The sequence below is a fragment of the Anastrepha obliqua genome, chromosome 2 (genome assembly GCF_027943255.1).
Source record: "Anastrepha obliqua isolate idAnaObli1 chromosome 2, idAnaObli1_1.0, whole genome shotgun sequence".
NCBI classification, from domain to species: Eukaryota; Metazoa; Arthropoda; class Insecta; order Diptera; family Tephritidae; genus Anastrepha; species Anastrepha obliqua.
This window is the reverse complement of record NC_072893.1, coordinates 40,602,966-40,620,686: the sequence shown is the minus strand read 5'-3', so window position 1 is coordinate 40,620,686 and position 17,721 is coordinate 40,602,966. Positions and strand designations below refer to the sequence as shown.

The 17,721-nt window shown below is 35.7% G+C and overlaps 5 protein-coding genes across 7 annotated transcripts; 2 read left to right on the top strand and 3 right to left on the bottom strand.

Moving 5' to 3' along the window:
* Positions 1 to 4,141: 4,141 nt before the first annotated feature.
* LOC129238629 (uncharacterized) lies at positions 4,142 to 4,746 on the bottom strand. The gene is made up of 2 exons (XM_054873714.1): positions 4,642 to 4,746; positions 4,142 to 4,585 (listed from the first exon to the last, which is right to left on the bottom strand). The coding sequence occupies exon 2, from the start codon at positions 4,572 to 4,574 to the stop codon at positions 4,269 to 4,271; it is 306 nt and encodes a 101-aa protein (XP_054729689.1). The 5' UTR covers positions 4,575 to 4,585; positions 4,642 to 4,746; the 3' UTR covers positions 4,142 to 4,268.
* A 1,977-nt stretch (positions 4,747 to 6,723) lies between these two features.
* On the top strand, positions 6,724 to 9,381 carry LOC129237567 (ribosomal RNA processing protein 1 homolog). The gene is made up of 2 exons (XM_054872390.1): positions 6,724 to 6,783; positions 6,842 to 9,381. Exon 2 carries the CDS (start codon positions 6,906 to 6,908, stop codon positions 9,246 to 9,248), a length of 2,343 nt encoding a protein of 780 aa, XP_054728365.1. The 5' UTR covers positions 6,724 to 6,783; positions 6,842 to 6,905; the 3' UTR covers positions 9,249 to 9,381.
* Positions 9,239 to 11,088, bottom strand: LOC129237568 (mRNA cap guanine-N7 methyltransferase). The gene is made up of 3 exons (XM_054872391.1): positions 9,899 to 11,088; positions 9,690 to 9,842; positions 9,239 to 9,526 (listed from the first exon to the last, which is right to left on the bottom strand). Exons 1-3 carry the CDS (start codon positions 10,965 to 10,967, stop codon positions 9,447 to 9,449), a joined length of 1,302 nt encoding a protein of 433 aa, XP_054728366.1. The 5' UTR covers positions 10,968 to 11,088; the 3' UTR covers positions 9,239 to 9,446.
* A 1,537-nt stretch (positions 11,089 to 12,625) lies between these two features.
* Positions 12,626 to 15,232, top strand: LOC129237879 (peptidoglycan-recognition protein LE). Its single transcript, XM_054872847.1, has 6 exons — positions 12,626 to 13,208; positions 13,280 to 13,600; positions 13,786 to 13,899; positions 13,968 to 14,032; positions 14,386 to 14,600; positions 14,658 to 15,232. The coding sequence occupies exons 1-6, from the start codon at positions 12,983 to 12,985 to the stop codon at positions 14,806 to 14,808; spliced, it is 1,092 nt and encodes a 363-aa protein (XP_054728822.1). The 5' UTR covers positions 12,626 to 12,982; the 3' UTR covers positions 14,809 to 15,232.
* Positions 15,222 to 17,202, bottom strand: LOC129237880 (protein stunted). Of its 3 annotated transcripts, none has more exons than XR_008581779.1 (5): positions 17,032 to 17,201; positions 16,825 to 16,894; positions 16,701 to 16,761; positions 16,041 to 16,105; positions 15,222 to 15,364 (listed from the first exon to the last, which is right to left on the bottom strand). XR_008581779.1 is itself a non-coding variant. In XM_054872849.1 (5 exons), the coding sequence occupies exons 1-4, from the start codon at positions 17,061 to 17,063 to the stop codon at positions 16,095 to 16,097; spliced, it is 174 nt and encodes a 57-aa protein (XP_054728824.1). In that variant the 5' UTR covers positions 17,064 to 17,202; the 3' UTR covers positions 15,222 to 15,364; positions 16,053 to 16,094. The 3 variants fall into 3 exon arrangements, 2 of the variants coding, with proteins under 2 accessions (XP_054728824.1, XP_054728823.1); XM_054872849.1 differs by having other exon boundaries at positions 16,053 to 16,105; positions 17,032 to 17,202; XM_054872848.1 differs by lacking the exon at positions 16,041 to 16,105 and having other exon boundaries at positions 17,032 to 17,195.
* Between the last annotated feature and the right edge of the window lie 519 nt (positions 17,203 to 17,721).

Genomic DNA, 17,721 nt, shown 5'->3' with positions numbered 1-17,721 from the left:
AGTTAATAGAGCACTACTGCCCGATATGAAATACATTCTGACGCCGCTTAAATCAGGATATCATAGACCATATTTTTGGGCAACGAGCGTGAAAGATGGACACTTTGACAATCTGAGCCCGATACGTTTTAAATATAGGCGACGGCGGGAATACTTACTAGGTTGCTTTGAAAATACATAAAAACAAGAGTTTATTTAGCAATATGCAATTAATCACAACCTCCGAATTGTAGATTTTTATGAGGAGCTTTTTCCAGGCAGAAATATTAGAATAAACTTTTGTGATGAATCCGCCTCTTCTATAAACTAATCCATTGGGGCCATAATATTGAGGTAACATAAGGGGTTATATACAATAAGAAGGCCGAAAAAAGGGAATTTTCCAGAATTTTTTCTGAGAAAACTTTTAAATTTATTGATCTAAAAATTTGTACACATATTATGTTATTTTTTACCTGTATTTTAAGACTTCGTATTAGTAAAAATACTTATTTGGAAGGAGCTACAGCAGGTCTCGAGGAGCTTCTCTCAAAAAAGACGTTTTGTGGTGACCACTATATCTCTGAACTGGATGCTCTGAAATCAAAAAATCAAACAGATTTCGTTAAAAAAATGTTAAATCTAGTAATTAATCGAAGGAATAAGCAAAATAAATTTTTTTGACAAAATGGCCGTTTCTCAAAAAAAAAATCGATGTTTGACGAAAATTTCGGCCTTAAATCTATATATATAAATGTGAAAATCTGTCCCTATATTCGCTTAAAACTCGCGAACGGCTGAACGGATTTATCTTATCTTGGTCTTGAATTATTCGTGGAGGTCTAGGGAAGGTTTAAAAGGTAAGAAAAATTCGAATAATTGCCGGGAAAATGGTCAAAACGTGGACCCGGGTAACCTTTGGTTGTGTATGTACAATATGGGTATCAAATGGAAGCTGTTGGTGAATGCTTTAGTTCAGAGTATTTCCATCCGCTCCGTGACTAGGGTCTCGAGATAGAGACCAAAACGTGGAGCCTAGAATGCGTTTGTACAATAGGGATATCAAATGAAAGCTGTTGGTGAATGCTTTAGTACAGAGTATTTTTCATGCCGCTCCGTGACTGGGGTCTCAAGATATAGGTCAAAACGTGGACCCGGGTAACCTTCGGATGTGTATGTACAATATGGGTATCAAATGAAAGCTGTTGGTGAATGCTTTAGTACAGAGTATTTTTCATGCCGCTCCGTGACTGGGGTGTCGAGATAGAGGTCAAAACGTGGACCCGGGTAACCTTTGGTCGTGTGATGTATAATATGGGTATCAAATGATAGCTGTTGATAAGTGCTTTAATACGGGGTAACTTGACTGATTTTCAATTTATATTTTATATTTACTCAAAAACAAATAGAAAAACAAAAACTATTGTTTATGCCAAAGCGCTTGAATAAAGAATAAAGAAATAAATAATATGAAACCCATATATTTTCTGTTCTAAACCATATCTATTCTATTTTAGTGTGCCCAGCGAAGCGGGCCGGGTTTGCTAGTTGTTTATAAAAAAAATATTTATCGGTGAAAAAAAATCTTCGATTAATTACTAAAAAATATATGTATTTAAGAAGCTCGTGTTAAAATTTGAGACTAATCGGTTTAGCCGTTTTCGAGAAATGTGGGTCACCGACTTTGAAAACACCAAATATTGAAAAGCACTTTCAAGCACTCTGAAACGTCTTTTCAAATTTGCGTGTAGCTTCAAAAATATTCACCGGAACGATATTAAATTTTTCTTAAATATATGTACATTAAGAAAAAAAAAATTTAAAAAATCGATTTTTTGAAAATTCTAACTGTACCATAACTTAATAATGGCGTCATTTTGGCGAAACTTCGCAAATTTGCGATCAGTTTTGAATTTAAAAATTAATTCACAAAATATATATTATTTAATTTTAGGTGTAAGTAAAGTCTTTTTTTTCTAATATCATACTTGGCAATTTATTATAATTTAATTTGCTACCATTTTAACCAAAACGGTATTTAATTCTTCCACTTACTTCGCCCTTCTTAAATGCGACCTTTTGTAAGGGACTGTCAAAATTCCAATGGCACAAGTGAGCAAACCTTTGATAAATGAATCATGGCGGACAAATGCCGGATTTCATCTTCAAAAAATAGAAATTTCACTCCAACAATATTTTTGTTCTGTACTATGATTTTAAGTTCTCAAGGCTTTAAAAAAACTTCCGATATATGAACCATGCCAGTTCAAACTTCTTTTAGAAATTAGCTACTTTCGATGCACCAACATCTAGCGAGTAGTAAATAAAAATGTGTAAAAACTTTGCACGCAAATGTAAAAACAACAATGAGATCCTGAGAGAGATGTGGTTCTATTTATGATCCGTTTTGTTTTTCTTCATTGAAACTGTTCCGTGATACTAAGCTAGATAGTCTAAGGAAACACGATAATTGTTGTAGCTTTTGCATGCAAATGTTTCTCTAGGCGAGCAGAGAAGAGGTCAACCGAAAGCAGTATATGTAAAAGAACAGGTATTTTTCAAATATCATTGATTCAACTGGAGTTTAAACTGGGTACTTCAGCATGCATTTCCATCAAAATAATCTGAGCTTCAGAGAAACTTTTCTAAAAAAAAAACTCAACGCTGAATCAATCAAGATTTATTCCTAGAAAGCACAATTTCTAATCTGTTAAGTGGTTGTAATTAAACGAGCTATACTGTATACACATTTTACATTGCATATTTTTAGGCTCAACTACGTTGGAGCTCATTGATAGCAAAATGAATGCAGTACTGTTGCTCGGCAACTTTCAGTCATCGGTGGATAGTCCTTCGCTGCCAAGTTAAATAAACTACAAATTTCTTGGTATTTGGATGATTCAGTCGGTACCTAGTGCAGACCCGCGCCCTGCACATGCTGCAGTTGTTGTGACCTGATGTTGGAAAGCAGCCGCGCCAAATGGAGTGATTGCGGGTGCAGAGCTGTGCAGCGGAGGGCGATGTCGTCACTTGTCCTATATCTAACGTTACGCAGATGGCACCAGTCACTTGACCCATGTCAAGTTGCGAGAACCAAATGCTGGAATTGAAACAGGATGGAGGTAGGAGTTCGGGCAAAGTAAGAAGGGATGAGTGATGTTACTCTGGTGATGGGGATACGGTACACTAGACAGGGCTAGCTTACTGAGGCGGCAGCCCTTGGTCGGGAAAAACTCGAGTCATTGCGGTAACGTAGAACCGGCCGCCATGGGAACGGTTACTACTGGTGCTCTACTCTACCTACTTCCACAGGTGCTCTTACTTGTTGTTGTTGTTGTAGCAGCATAAACATTCCCCCTACCTACATACGGGGAATGCTGCTGGAGTGACAGTCCTTGGCCGGATATAAATCCGGGTCGTTTCGTTAACGTAGAACCGACTGTCGTGGAAACGTGCTCTTACTTCGTCCTGTCTGCCGTTTACGTCTAACAAAGGACCCCTAAAGAGACGCCCCCGAAGGTTTGTGGCCATTTCCTAAGTGGTGCTGGGTATCCCCTCCAGCCCTACCACATCCTATTACCGTCAAAAGTTTTTAGTTTGTCTTCTTATTTTTATGGCAATCCAAAAAATAAAGCAGGGGTTTAGGTTTAAAAGGAGTTCGTTACGTCGTTGATCATTTGGCATTACCCAGGATACACTGCACGAAGGCTATGTGCTCTACACATAACCAAGCAGCTTAGCTTTATCAATCCCAAAGGCTGCAACGCTTTTGCGAGCCACATCTCTGTTGTTACTTGAGAAAAAGTCAATCGGGCTTTAATCCACAATCCATCAAGCCCTTCTAATAAGAGTAGTCAACAATTGTCACTGTTAATCTTATCTAACGAGGCACCTGACGCTCTCCGTCTGAGATAATAGGTTGTTGTTGTTATAGCAGCATAAACATTCTCCATACATATATGGGGAATGCTGCTGAAGTGAGAGTCCTTGGCCGGATATAAATCCGGGAGAGTGGTTAGTAGTGGTTGGAATCGGATGAAAGCAATCAGTGGGCGCGAGTTTAGCAAAGTGGTAAAAGACTTCAATAACCTGTCTGATCAAGTAGTTGTAGTTATGGCCATGTGTGTGCTCCAGGTGGTGTTGTTGATTTTGAATACTGTAGTTCTACCTGTCATGTTTTATTTATTTGAATAGTATTATATGTACAAATTAAAAAACAAAAAGTTTTATCAACTCTTACTCATTAGATTGAGTTTAGAAAATATATAAATATAAATAAATTTTAATATCTACATGTTCTCTTTGTTGCTGTCACTTTGCTCATCCTTTTCACCTTTTACAGATTTACATTTCTCCAGAAGCGCATCCACTTCATCGCATTGGGTTGTTATTTCCTCAATTGTATTTTGTAATTCGGTTAATGCGTTCAGAAATCCATTAAGATGCATAGCGCTAACACGAAGTTGTTTCTGCTTTTGGCGCAAAATATCATCTTCATTATTTTTATGATAATAATCATAGTTATTAACACAAAAATGAGTTTGCTGTTGCAAATCAGAAACCTTGTCCATTGCTTGTACAATGTATGAATTCATAGCGGAATTTTCTGAAAAATTTTGCACAAACGAAGATTTAAAGATTTTAGTATGTGTTTTAACTTACTTTTTATAAATCGTTCAACTGCCAACAAAATAAATCTAATTAAATGCTCTTTTGAAAAAAATTTACAAGTAAAGACATTACGCGGCGCAAGCTGTCAAAATTGTCTGTTCTAAGGTAGGCTACAGACGATCAACATGCCACAGTCGGGGTTTGCCACAGACGGCGAGCAGCTCATATGTGGTTTTACGCTGATAGCGTAAAATACGTTCACATATAAGTAGATGATCTACTTTTTCGCGCTTAACTCAAAATCCGTAATCAAAAAGCGCGATTTCCCATACAAAATTTCTCTCCCAAAATCTGAGATTATAAAGTAATCCTAGATAATAACGATACTTTTCGACATACAACCCTGTGTTTTCTGTGTTATCGATAATTATTATTACGAATGTTAGGAGAAACATCAAAATAAATACTTAATGAAATGGATGCCGGCAAAGAAAACAAGTCTGTAAACATAATTCTAATACATTTTTTTTAAATATTATTAATTATGGATTCATTTTACAGAAAAAAGCGAGTGTCCATAAATGTTTTTCCTCTTATTACCTATTATAAAATGTAATATAGAATATCCCATGCGCATTGCTGTCATAGATTTTTGCAACCTCAGTAAACATCGCCTACGGATTTCCTCCAACTGTTTATTATTAGCAGCCAATTAACACCGAAATACTCCACCAAAATAGTTTCTTTGAAGAAAAACCTCTCAAAGCAGTATTGATATGCCATATGTGAACGGGAAGATTAATTTGGTGGATTTATAGGTGAGTAATGCATATGTGAACGTATTATAAATAAAGATAGCAAAAGCGCGGATGATACGATTACAATATTTGTTTTTCCCCCTGTTTGAAAAGAAAAAGGGCAAGAGAGCAAAAAAAGAAAACACAGAAAAGTAAGGTCACATAAAAAAGAAAGGTACTGTGTAAAGGTCAAAAAATGTCTTGAATTATCGGATTATAAAAATACACTAATGCGAGACGCCAAACGAGGTGTTATCCGCTATATTAAGATTCCTTTTCTCAAGACAAATCCTCGAGGACTTCAAAGTCTTGACAAGTACTTCACCCTGTTCCCTCATCTTAATGGTAATAGGAACGTGTTCAACTATTATTTCTGCATTCAAGCCATTTCTGGTTCCAGGTTTTGTCGATTTTTTCCGTAATCGACGTTTACTGAGATGTCAAAAAATGATGGCAGCAAAACGCATTCGAAATTCGATATTGCATTTTATAATAATCAATAAGAGGATAAAGCGTTTCTGGCCACGCGTTGTGTAAGTATTGTAATAACCTAGGACTATTTTATAATCTCAGATTTCGTAAGAGAAATTTTTTATGGGTAATCTCGCTTTTTAATTATGGATTGGGAGTCAAGCACAAAAAATTAGATAATCTACTTATATTTGAACTCCTTATAAGACCCGTTTAGTGGATGGTGTAGATGTGGAGTAAGCTACAAAAGTTGATAATATCCTATTTGCCCTACTTAGTTCGAAATAATAATAATGCCGTAACTACGAATATTGGACTTTATCATATCTTATGATTTAAACATATAAGGGACTCGATTTCATAAAAGTGAAATCTCATATTTTGTATTACGTGTTGTACGGTTATGAGAATATTAAAAGCATTAAAAATGGTGGATTTACGGTGGTAGATGTGGAAGAAATGTCTTTTAGCAAAAAAAAAAAAAACAAACGAAGAAGATAGGCGCACCACAAAAGTGCAAGAATGATAGAATAGTAATAGAAGTGATTTAGTTTCCTTTTGTCTACTTCTTTTTTATCGTTCAGCACGACAACCAGTTGTCAAAATAGCGAAATATAACGTAGTGGTTTTCATAAGACACCACCTTTAGTTTCTGTACGTCGGAACAAAAGTGGTGGATTCCGCACACTGGTTTCATAATTAGTGTAATTATTCTCATTTTGAATTAGAGTATGTTTAATAAATGAACACCGCGCTAATTTCTTTAATATAATAACAAAGTAATAAAAATTAGGTTAATTTTTATATAAATATTTATTTTAAGTCGTAATAGTAGCCTCATATGCTGTTATAGAGGCCATAGATAACATAGAGGCACACTGTTTACTGAATACACTCTGGTTGGATAAAGCTGTCAATAAGTTTGGTATGTTTTGACATTTGTTCTATCACTCCAAAGTTTATTTTATTGTTGTCATAAGCAGAGCACGTGGTGACATCGCAAAAGTTTGCCAAATATTAATATCTCAACAATTTAAGTGGAAAAAAATGGTAATAATGAAAGCGAAAAAGTTAAAGAAGCCCTTCAATTCTCGAAAGTTCTCACGTAATTCGAAATTTGCTGAAAAAGATGCGTCGAAGGAAGAGTCTGAAAGCGAGGTGGTACCTGAACACATACGCATAATTGAGCAGGAGGTGCAAATTGTACGTGCGCTTGCATGTAACGATCTCAATAAACGTAATCGTCAAATTCGTAAACTACGAAAATGGCTAGAACTACGCGCGTGCAGTTCTTTTCCTTTAACGGAGGATGACTTTCTACGCATTTGGAAAGGACTATACTATAATATGTGGATGTCGGATAAACCTTTGGTTCAAGAAAATCTAGCCGAACAGCTGGGAAAATTAACTGAATGCTTCGATGGGGACGTGAACACTAGTGTGAATTTTTTCGGAGCGTTCATGCAGACAATGTGCAATGAGTGGTTTGGAATCGATCAATGGCGTATTGACAAATTCATGATGCTAGTGCGCCGAATGTTGCGCTATATGTTTCGTGTTCTAAAACGCAGTGGCTGGACAAAAGAGTCCATCAAGCTCTTTAATGACCATATGAAGTTGACAGTTTTAGCTGACGAAAGTCCTGCAATTGGATTAACGATGCACTTTCTAGATATATTTTTTGAAGAATTAGCCAAAGTGTCGGAAGGAGATATTAGTGCAGAACAAGTGGGAGACTTTGTGCGCCCTTTCGTTACGTATTTGGCCAAAGGTCGCGATGCTAAGCTTGTATCACATTGTCGCTTACAAGTGCTAAAACATTTGCTATATCAAAGTGCTTTGGGACGTGAATACACCGAGAAATTCAATGCATGGGAACGTATGGGCTTCCCAACTACTTCTATTAATGATTTGGAAAAGGTTGATGAAGATAATGAGGAAAACGGAGAAGAAGATGATGGAACAGAGACCACACAAAAAGAGCAGCACTTGGATCCACGCGCCGGAGATGTTGACGTATTTATGCCAGAGCTGCCATTAGATGCCAAATACGTGATTGAAGAATTGGAAAGACTTATCTATAAAGACGACGAAATTAGTACTAAGATCAGAAAAAGTTTGCGCAAGCAATTGGATATTTTCAAAACATATCAGCAAGGCGAATTTCCGTTAGGTGTAAAAAGGATTCCACGTTTTAAAGCAAAAGGAGAGAAACCATTGATGAAAGATAAAATTGAGCAGCTAGAAAATGTTGAAAATGAATTATTTAGTGTAGGGCGTAAGTTAAAGCAGCTGAATAAAAGAAAACGTCGCAAGTTGCTAAAATCTCTGAACTTCGAAGAAATAGATGAATCAAATTTTGATCAAACAATTCTGAAAGCAATACCGAAGCAATACCTGAAGGAACGTAAAAGAAAATCAACCTCTGGAATAAGTGGTTGGGTGGAAGAAGAAATCAGCGAAGAAGATTTATTGCCTAACAAAAAATTAAAAAAGAAGAAAAACATTGAATTAGCGCCTGCACAAGATAGTACGAATACAAAAGAGCACGAAAAACAAGACGTTGACGAAATAGGAGTGACCACTCAGAACAATAAAGAAGCAGAGGGAACACAGTCTGATAAAATTAAAACAAGTAAAACTAATGTTCCGAAGTCACCTTTAGTAGAGCAAGACAAAGCAAAAGATAAGTCCATCAAAGTCCAAGGCGTGACGACTCAGATCAACAAAGAAACAGAGGAAACCCAGCCTGATAAAATTAAAACAAGTAAAACTAATGTTCCGAAGGCACCCCTAGTGGAGCAAGACAAAGCAAAAGATAAGCCCATCAAAGTCCTAGGTTTGACGACTCAGATCAACAAAGAAACAGAGGGAACACAGCTTGATAAAATTAAAACAAGTAAAACTAATGTTCCGAAAGCACCCATAATAGAGAAAGACAGTACAAAAGATAAGCCTATCAAAGTCCAAGAAGCACAAGCAAAGGAAGTAAAATCCAAGTGGGATACGCCATTGGCTGAAGGTGAAGTAGAATATTTTATACCTTCACGAAAAATACAATTGAAACAAGCAAACGCAAATCTCGTACCTAATCCGATGGCAAAGAAATTGGCGAACAAAACATCAACACCTATTAGCGCCAAGAAAGGTAAAGCCGCATTCAGCACACCAACAATGGGCAGCGTGAAACGAGTAAAAATAGCACTCAAGCACAACACTATGCAGAATCCCAGCGAGTACATAAAACAAATTAAAAGTTCGCCCAATTTACCATATGATGCAGACAAGAAGCCTGGGAAGGGATTGCTGAAACCCAATTCAATGCCTAGTCCAATCAACCCATTCTATAAAAAGAAAATTGGTCTACGCTTGGCGAATGATACTATTTGAACTGTATAGTTAATATGGTTAGCTTTTAGATGTATTTAAATTCTGTATAAGTTAAGTAATTTAAATATACTCGTATATTTTCGTAATTGAATTGTCTCAATTAAATAAACTAACAAATATTCCAATAATCAAACAGGTGCAAAATTTTTTAATTGGTTACTTTTAACACAAACTGGAACATTGTCCGGAGTACCATATCTAGTCGAACTCGAAGACAGGTTTTCCCTCATTATCCCATGTATTCTTGCATTTACGGAAAGCGCACACTAGGTAAAGGGCTGTAAAAAAGTAAATGTGTTACGTTAATGTATCGATTTTAGGTACACCTATGTGGTGGCTACAAATATGATATTTGGAAATATATTTTTTTTAATGGGTTTGTTCTTAAGAAATTTATATTTAATTTATAGCGACCACAAAATTTATTTATTTTCAATATACTTGTAGCTTCCCATTCCGACTTAGAAAGCGTTCCTACGGCCTTTGATGGACTGCTTCTTGTGAAGCTTTTTAAATGCTGAAACTCGGGATCTTTTCCACAGCGATTAGGGTACACAGTTTCCAGCCCGTTCATGCGTTGCAGCAACGACCGACCTATAAAATAGTTATTTGTTCTAATATTCTATTTCCTTTAAAATAAAGTGGCTTACCTTTTTCTAACGACTCCTTGTAATAATCTGGGAAAGTGGTTCTGCGCTCAAGTTTTAAACCATGCTTACGGCAAAGTTTAACTAATGTTGGGAAATGTACCAAAAATTCGGGACAATCAACAACACCCTCCAAATGAAATTGATATTTAGCACCAAAAAGCGGTGGTGGATCTGTGTCGCATGCGAACTCGATTTTATAGAGCTCATTGCCAATGCTGCGGGCATTTGGCGATTGCCGCAGACGACGCATTATTTCGTTCGCATCCGGGATTGTCGCTATAAAGTATCCACCGGGTTGCAGACATTCGGCCGCATTACGAACCATGCACTCCGCTTGAGTAAGAGATTCAAATGAATAATGAAAAGCAAATTGGCATGACACCAAATTCAATTTCAACGATTTATCCATATAACGTTCGCGCAAGCGTACTAAAGTGGCATCACACGCAAAGAATTCAGCTGAAAACTTATTGGCAAATTTAGTTTTGTCAGCTCGCGATTGCATTTGTTCATATCGCTTTTTACATTGATCCACCGACACTTCAGCAATATCTGTACATATAAGATGGGTAATATTTGCTTTTTCCCATTTTAGAAGGTCGCCTCCCTTGCCACAGCACAAATCAAGAACACGCATAGGGTCGCCCACACGAGTTTGTTCTTTGATGCGATCCAAATACTCTGCAATAAGTTGGCTCTTGAGCCAATTATTAAAATTTCGCATATATACTATTCGCGATTTGAGTCGCTCTTTGCGTCCGGTCTCTTTCAATTCATTATAATGCGAGGCAACAAGGCGCATGTTACCATCTGGGTTAGGTTCGATGGTATCTTCATCATGATACCCATCACTTTCTTCATTGGCAGTGCTTTCGGCAAGTGCGGCAATAGATTTTGCCGGCGGAGGGTCATCGCTATCATCACTGTCAGCCGAAAGAGAAGCAACCTGTTGTTGTTGCAATCCAATATGTGTTTGTCGAGCGGATGTAAACTTCCTTTTTTGTGCTTGACGTGTTTCATCCTCACTGCTCTCATCATTATAGTCTCTAGTGCTATAATTTTCGGCCATTCTAATAGATACAATAAATAACAAAATTTACCACTACTACCATTAAACGTAAAATAAATGTCCGCAGAAAAAATTACAATTTTATTTGACAGCGAAAAGCTAACTGAAAAAAAAGTTTGCTTCGAGCCAAGGCGAATTTATAATAATAATAAATCCACCTTGCTTTGATCACATCACGATGTGAATACTGAAGGTGGCGTCTTCACAAAACAGTAGCTATATATTGACAAGTCTGAAGTTAAGCTCCTTTCTAATACGAAGAAACGAACAAAAAAAAAAAAACGAACCTCGCTTGTTAAAGTGTTAAAGCAAAAATTAATATAATACCTCCAAATGCTGTTTTTATGCAAATGATACCGTGGCAAGAAAGTGTGTGTGGTTAATTACTTGTGTCTGGTAGTTTTTATTTCTAATGTATGAATAATATTCAAGGGAAAGTGGTATACAGTTTGAAGCAAATGTCCTGTTATAACATAACATGCCCTTTTAAAATGAACCAATTGAAAATAAATGTAGACCTAAAAGTGAAAGGATTTTATAAGAAATTGACGAATTGAAGCGATCACATAAGTCCTGGAAACCGAATACTTCATGGTCAACAATCTAAAAAATATCTATAAATATTCACCAGGGCCTTTTCGAAAATTTGAGACGGAAACTATTGCACAGCGAATTTTACAGTAATTTCGTTCTGCCAGAAGACTAACAGAACGAAATTACTGTATAATTCGAAAAAACACGAAAAAAAAGTTTGAAACTCAGAAAAAGAAAAAAAATGTATATCTTTTTTATAAATGAAGCAAAAGTATTCAAATTTAGTAAAAGTAAATATAAAATATATATATGATGCAAAAATGTAATCAAATAGACTCCAAATTACCCCTTGTCAAAGTCGTTGACGTGATTGCTAAGCTTTTTCTACCCTCGATAAAACAAGTATCTTGACATTCTTTTACTAATCTTTGAATTCTCTACTTGTTCCGATGATTAGTTCCACCAAAAACACGAATTTTGCAATACGTTGTTTTAAACAACGACGATTTTCATAATAAGTTTCAATAATTTTTATACGTTGTTCCATCGTGTATAATTGTACTTCTGTCTGTTTGACAAATGTCAAATATTATTTGTATTGGCAATGCTCAAATCAGGAGATTTATTTAACAGAAGAATTATATAATACAAGATTGCGTTTTCTGAATTCCCTGCGACGTGACGCCCCGAGAATATACAAATAAAATGAAGGCAAAGAGATGGCGAAAACCTTACAAACTATCGAACCGAATAAATTACACGCATGCAAACATTTTCTTGCTACGTCCTTTCACCATAAAAACGCAAAAAAAGTGCATTTGAAGATATTTTTATTAATATTCACAATTTTATTCGTGGCACTTCGTTTTCATTAGTTTGCTTAGTTTAAATGTAATTTCTCTTTCGTGTTTTGGTTTTCATCATTTCTATTCCTCTTGTGTATGACGTCAACCGTGTCAAAATCGCAAGAATTAAGGTAACGGAAGGCGCAGCCTTCTGTGTCCAATTCGTCTTGGTTGATGGTAACCAACAGCTGAGCCTAGGCGAATTCATAAATGTATAGATTCGCCTTGGGATGAACTATCTGATATTCGCCTTGGCAGAGCCCAAAAAAATAAAAATAATACTGGAACAGTTGAATGTGTGCATTTATTTCCATAGATGACCTTAGTTTTAATGTTGCTTAAACTTTTTGAGTAGTTTTTTCATATCCAGGATATACTACTCAAGTTAAAATGTTTCAATTGTTAAAGAAGTACAAAGTTGAAATTGACTAAGCAAAATAATTGTGAAATCCACTGTAAAGTAAATTGCAAAAAATAAAATTACGACCTGACAATATAAAACTGTGAAAGCAATATCTTTTGAACAATGGCTAGATAAGTTACTTGCGAGTGGATGGCAGTCAGTGATAAAAATTATTTAAGCAAAAACATTGAATATTCTTATGAACGTTGCTTATTGAAGTGCCAAATGTAATCATGGCCCAAACCGGTGGGCTAAATGAGGAGAAAAGGGCTGCTACACGCCAATGGATCGAACGGCAAGAACAATTAGGCAGTGCCGAAATAGAAGAGGATGATATATCTTCATTAGCAGAGTCGTCCATCATATCCAGCAGCGATGGCGACTACGAGACGGAAGCCGAAGCTGATTTCGACACTACAAATGATACCTTAACAACTAAAATATTGGGAAATCAGTATTGTAAGAAAAAATATAAAAAAAACCATAACTTTAGATATATGTTTATATATGTATTTGCTTCATCTGCGCAGCTCCCACCGATATGGCTGTGGTTATAGATAATCTGCGTGAACTACTGAATTCGGTAAATAGTGTGCAAACTTTGGAAAATGTACACATCGAAAATTCTTCAAATGTTAGAATTGGCAACGTCACAAATATTAACGGAAACATACAGATTATACAACGTATTAAAAGGCGTTTGCCTGAAATATCTCGCCAAACTTCAGCCGTATCAGCAGACATAGATGACTCAGCAGGGGCCCGAGGAAATGTTAGCGACTCGCTACTATCGCAGGAAAGCGAAGAACAAGAGGAGCGCGTAAAACGAGATGCATTCATCGACAGTATAAGTTAATACCTTGACGACTTCACTAACCAATGTGCCACATAAAATTATAGACAGTCCGACAATTGATCTAGAATTTTTCGAAAATCCTCTTCCGTTAACTGTGGCACATTCGTTAGTGATAGTTCTGATTGTTGTTGGGCTAAATTACCTAGTTACATTTATTATTTACATATTTAAATTTTGAAGAGTATAAAATACCGAAAGATTTCTGTGCTGTCATACCACGCAGTACTTGGCTTGCACAGAAGCCCATGGAAGATTATGATTTCGTACCAGAACCAGTGAATTTAGTGATTATATGTGAGTATTGTATACAAATGATGAAATGGTAATCCCTGTTTTTTAAATAAAATGCATATGAATTACAGCACATACCGCAACAGAGAGCTCCGAGAAGCAAGCAATAAACATACGCATAATTCGTGACATACAGGTAATATATAAAATAATTAACCTGCTTAGAAGTAGACTGTACTTGAATTATTTTCACGATTTCGATAATCAGTTTTTAATTTGTTTTATTTTATTCAAACTGAGTGCTTCACGCAGATTGCACAAAAAAAATATAATAAATTCTGCCTTGCCATATTGCATCATTTGTCTTAAAGTATTTATATGACTTTATCGATATTTTAAAACCCTTCTTAACTTTTGTTATTTAAAAATAGTTAAACATTTATCACTTTACAATCATCATATCGAAATTCCGTTAGTTAGGATAGGCCTCATCATGTAGTGAATTCAAATCACAAACCAGCTAAAACAAGTTGTTATCTTCTTCCTCAGTGCTTTCATATTGAATCACGCGAATGGAACGACATCGCTTATAATTTTCTAGTCGGCTGCGACGGTAGCGTGTACGAAGGCCGCGGTTGGGGTGTGGTTGGTGCTCACACAATTGGTTACAATTCAAAATCCATGGGTATCGCATTTATTGGCTGTTTTATGCGCGAATTACCAACCGAAGCTGCGATGAATGCATGCAAACTTTTTCTTAAGAGGTTCGTATTCTTCAAGACTTTTGTCTGTAACTACTGTATTATTCGATTTTGTCGCAGAGGTGTGGAGGACGGTCACTTGGCACCTGATTACAAACTTATTGCTCACTGTCAGTGCCGTTCGACAGAGAGCCCAGGTCGTAAGCTGTACGAGGAACTACAAACTTGGGATAATTTTTACAATATTGGCGAAGAACACGATGAAGCATAGTAGGAAATTACTATGGTTATACATACATACAGAATCGTAAGAAATTAAGCTGGAACGCCGTACGAAGCCTTCTGAATGTGTTTCTTAGCGCTTTATTCACCTCATATAAATAGTTAACGAAAAATATAGTTGAATAAATTGCTGAAAATGGAACAACTGTGGGATTTGGATGTGTAGTTCTAGCTTTAAATTTTTCGGAAGTTTATTATATTATATGTATAAAGTAATTGCCTTTGAAAATATTTTACACCAGCACATTACTGTAACAATAAATGGTAGATCATTGGTATTATCAATCTAATTATATTCTCTCTATTTACCATAAGCTATAAATTTTGACTGTTTATATTTTTATATGCACTAGCATTACATGCATTCCATGTACCTTGATTTGTATGAAATAAATGTAAGCATTTTTTATGAATATCTCATATTTTTTTATTTATTGTTTTCCCATCGTATGCAGAAACTGAAATTCCTTAAATACAACTCAAGGGGACAGCGTTGATGGTGGGTGTGCGAATAAATGCCGCTTACGCTTCTTCAACAGCGCGCCCTGCAAAATAAACTTATTATACTTATTTGAATATAAAAACTCTTTACATACACATATAAAAATATATATGTTCACATGCATATAGAATGTGAGATAAACTTGGAAACAAAGCTTAATAAGCATAAACACTGGTTTGACTGGGGTTGATTAGTAAACATTCCGATATCTGGTTAAAAAAAAAGAAAACACTGAAGGGAGTGTGAGTGACACATGAAGTTATTCATTTCCACAAATTCGGTTTTTTTTGTAAGCCTAAGGTTGCTTTTTATTCTGAAGCGTTTTGCATCTTGGTTATGCACTTTGCGAGGATGTGGGATTTTTTCAACGCTAAAATTTCATATTATTAATCGAGTGGGGAATCCCTAATTATCTGCAAGTCAGTCGTTGTTATTGTTGTACATGTATGCGGAATAATGCTGCAGTAACGGTAGAACCGATTGTCGTAAGCGATCTCCAAGTCGGTCTTTAAAGATTATCAATCGATTATCTGTTACAATAAATTTCAATATTTTCACAGCGGGGAAGTTTTGTTTTGTTTGCAATTCTTCGCTGAAAAATGAACAAAGCATACAGCAAATTGTTTTGAGGCACAAAAAAGAACATGTTAGTTTTGGTGCGTGCGTCTCAACAAAATAATTGGGAAGAAAACGACCAACTTATGGTGATTTTAACTTACTACATCGCATACTTTTTTATGTTAACGTATGCAAATATTTAGCTCCGTGATATTTTACTTCTCATCTGTAAATTCAATGATATAAAATACGCGCAAAATATATTAAGTGGAAACAAAAACAATGACAAAATAACAATTGTAAAAATGTAATAATACCTAATTTGATTTCAGCAATTATTATTGCTAAAGTGTTTTTAATAAAGAGTTCCGTAAAATTGAACTGGTACATCTTGTGTAATTTATATAATATAATACACGTAACCAAGTACTTTTGACAAAACAACTTAAGTCGACTTAGCACTTTCTATCTATTAATAACTAAATTTTCGTATTCTAGAGAAATATTTAAACTATTCTTCACTCATAACATCTTAATAAAAATGCAAAATTTTCGCATTGCTCAAAAATTAAAACATCAGTTAAGCTGTTTTGCCAAACTTACCAGATATGTAATTTTACACCCAATAAACAATAGTGCTTTAAAAATGTGGATTGAAGTAAAAAAATAGAATATTTGCATATCATATCGGAAATCAGAAAAAATGAACGAGACGGTTTGTCCGCCTCCGTTATGAAAATTTCTATATTATAGTCAATCCTCCGACAAGGCAAGTGAGAGTATTACAATTCCTCTTAAATAATATTAAATACTATACTTACGTGCTGGTTTTCCATCGATCCATGGAGTGAACTTAACATGAGTCTCGTTCCGCTTAGCAGCCTACGAAAAAACATTAAATCAATCATATCAGATTCCTCATTCGATATTCTGCATTTAACTTACATCGGCTCGCAGATTGCTCTTAAGTGCTTGGCGCACAACGCGAGCACAGATGTTGGAGTATTGAATGTAGCTGGAAAAGCAGAAACAAAAAAAAAAACTTCAGCATGTTATATTGAAATTACGTAATGTGGAACTGGTAATCGATGTGACCACAAATGGTTGTGCAAAACTTTATCACCAGTTTTCCATATGTCTCATCATACTTACGTAAGCCCAGCTGCTCTCCATGCGTTAGTCATTTTGCTATTTGGTTTCTTTTAAGTCGTGAAAAAATGGGCAAAATTTTAGATAAACTGCTGCACACACCAACACCGCTGAATTTTCCAAAAAAATCGCTGTTTGACAATTGGAAATGTGACAGTTGTAGCTGGTTGTGTTTACAAGTTGCTGTCAGTTCATGTGATTCTTCTTCTTCTTGATTTGAGTATAATAGGGTCACAATGAAGATGTCAATAGAGTTTGGATTAAATGTTTTTCTGAATTTTAAATAAAAATCAAACTCTGAAATCCAAATAAGTGGATTGGGTTCCCATCAAGGCGAATCTATTAAAAGTGGTGTTGGTGAATCAGCTGATTTGTTTTTTTCTTTCGTCGTGTTCATGTGTTTGTCAGCTCAGAATGAAACAAGGCGAGTTCATTATTTGTTTTCTAGTTTTCCAATACAGTAGGTTCTGTTTTTATGCGGCTTTTTTTTATGCGGTTTTGAAATAGTGCGGTTTTTTTTTTAAATTACAAAATGCATGTCGACCTATCGGGAATTGTACATATAAACAAGATTCTAAGCAAAAACTCCTCACAGATTACATCAGAAATGCTAACCCTACAAGTATGGAACCGCCTGCATAACTATCTAGATCAGACGTGTACATTTCCTCAAGTGACGAAAGTGATTTTACG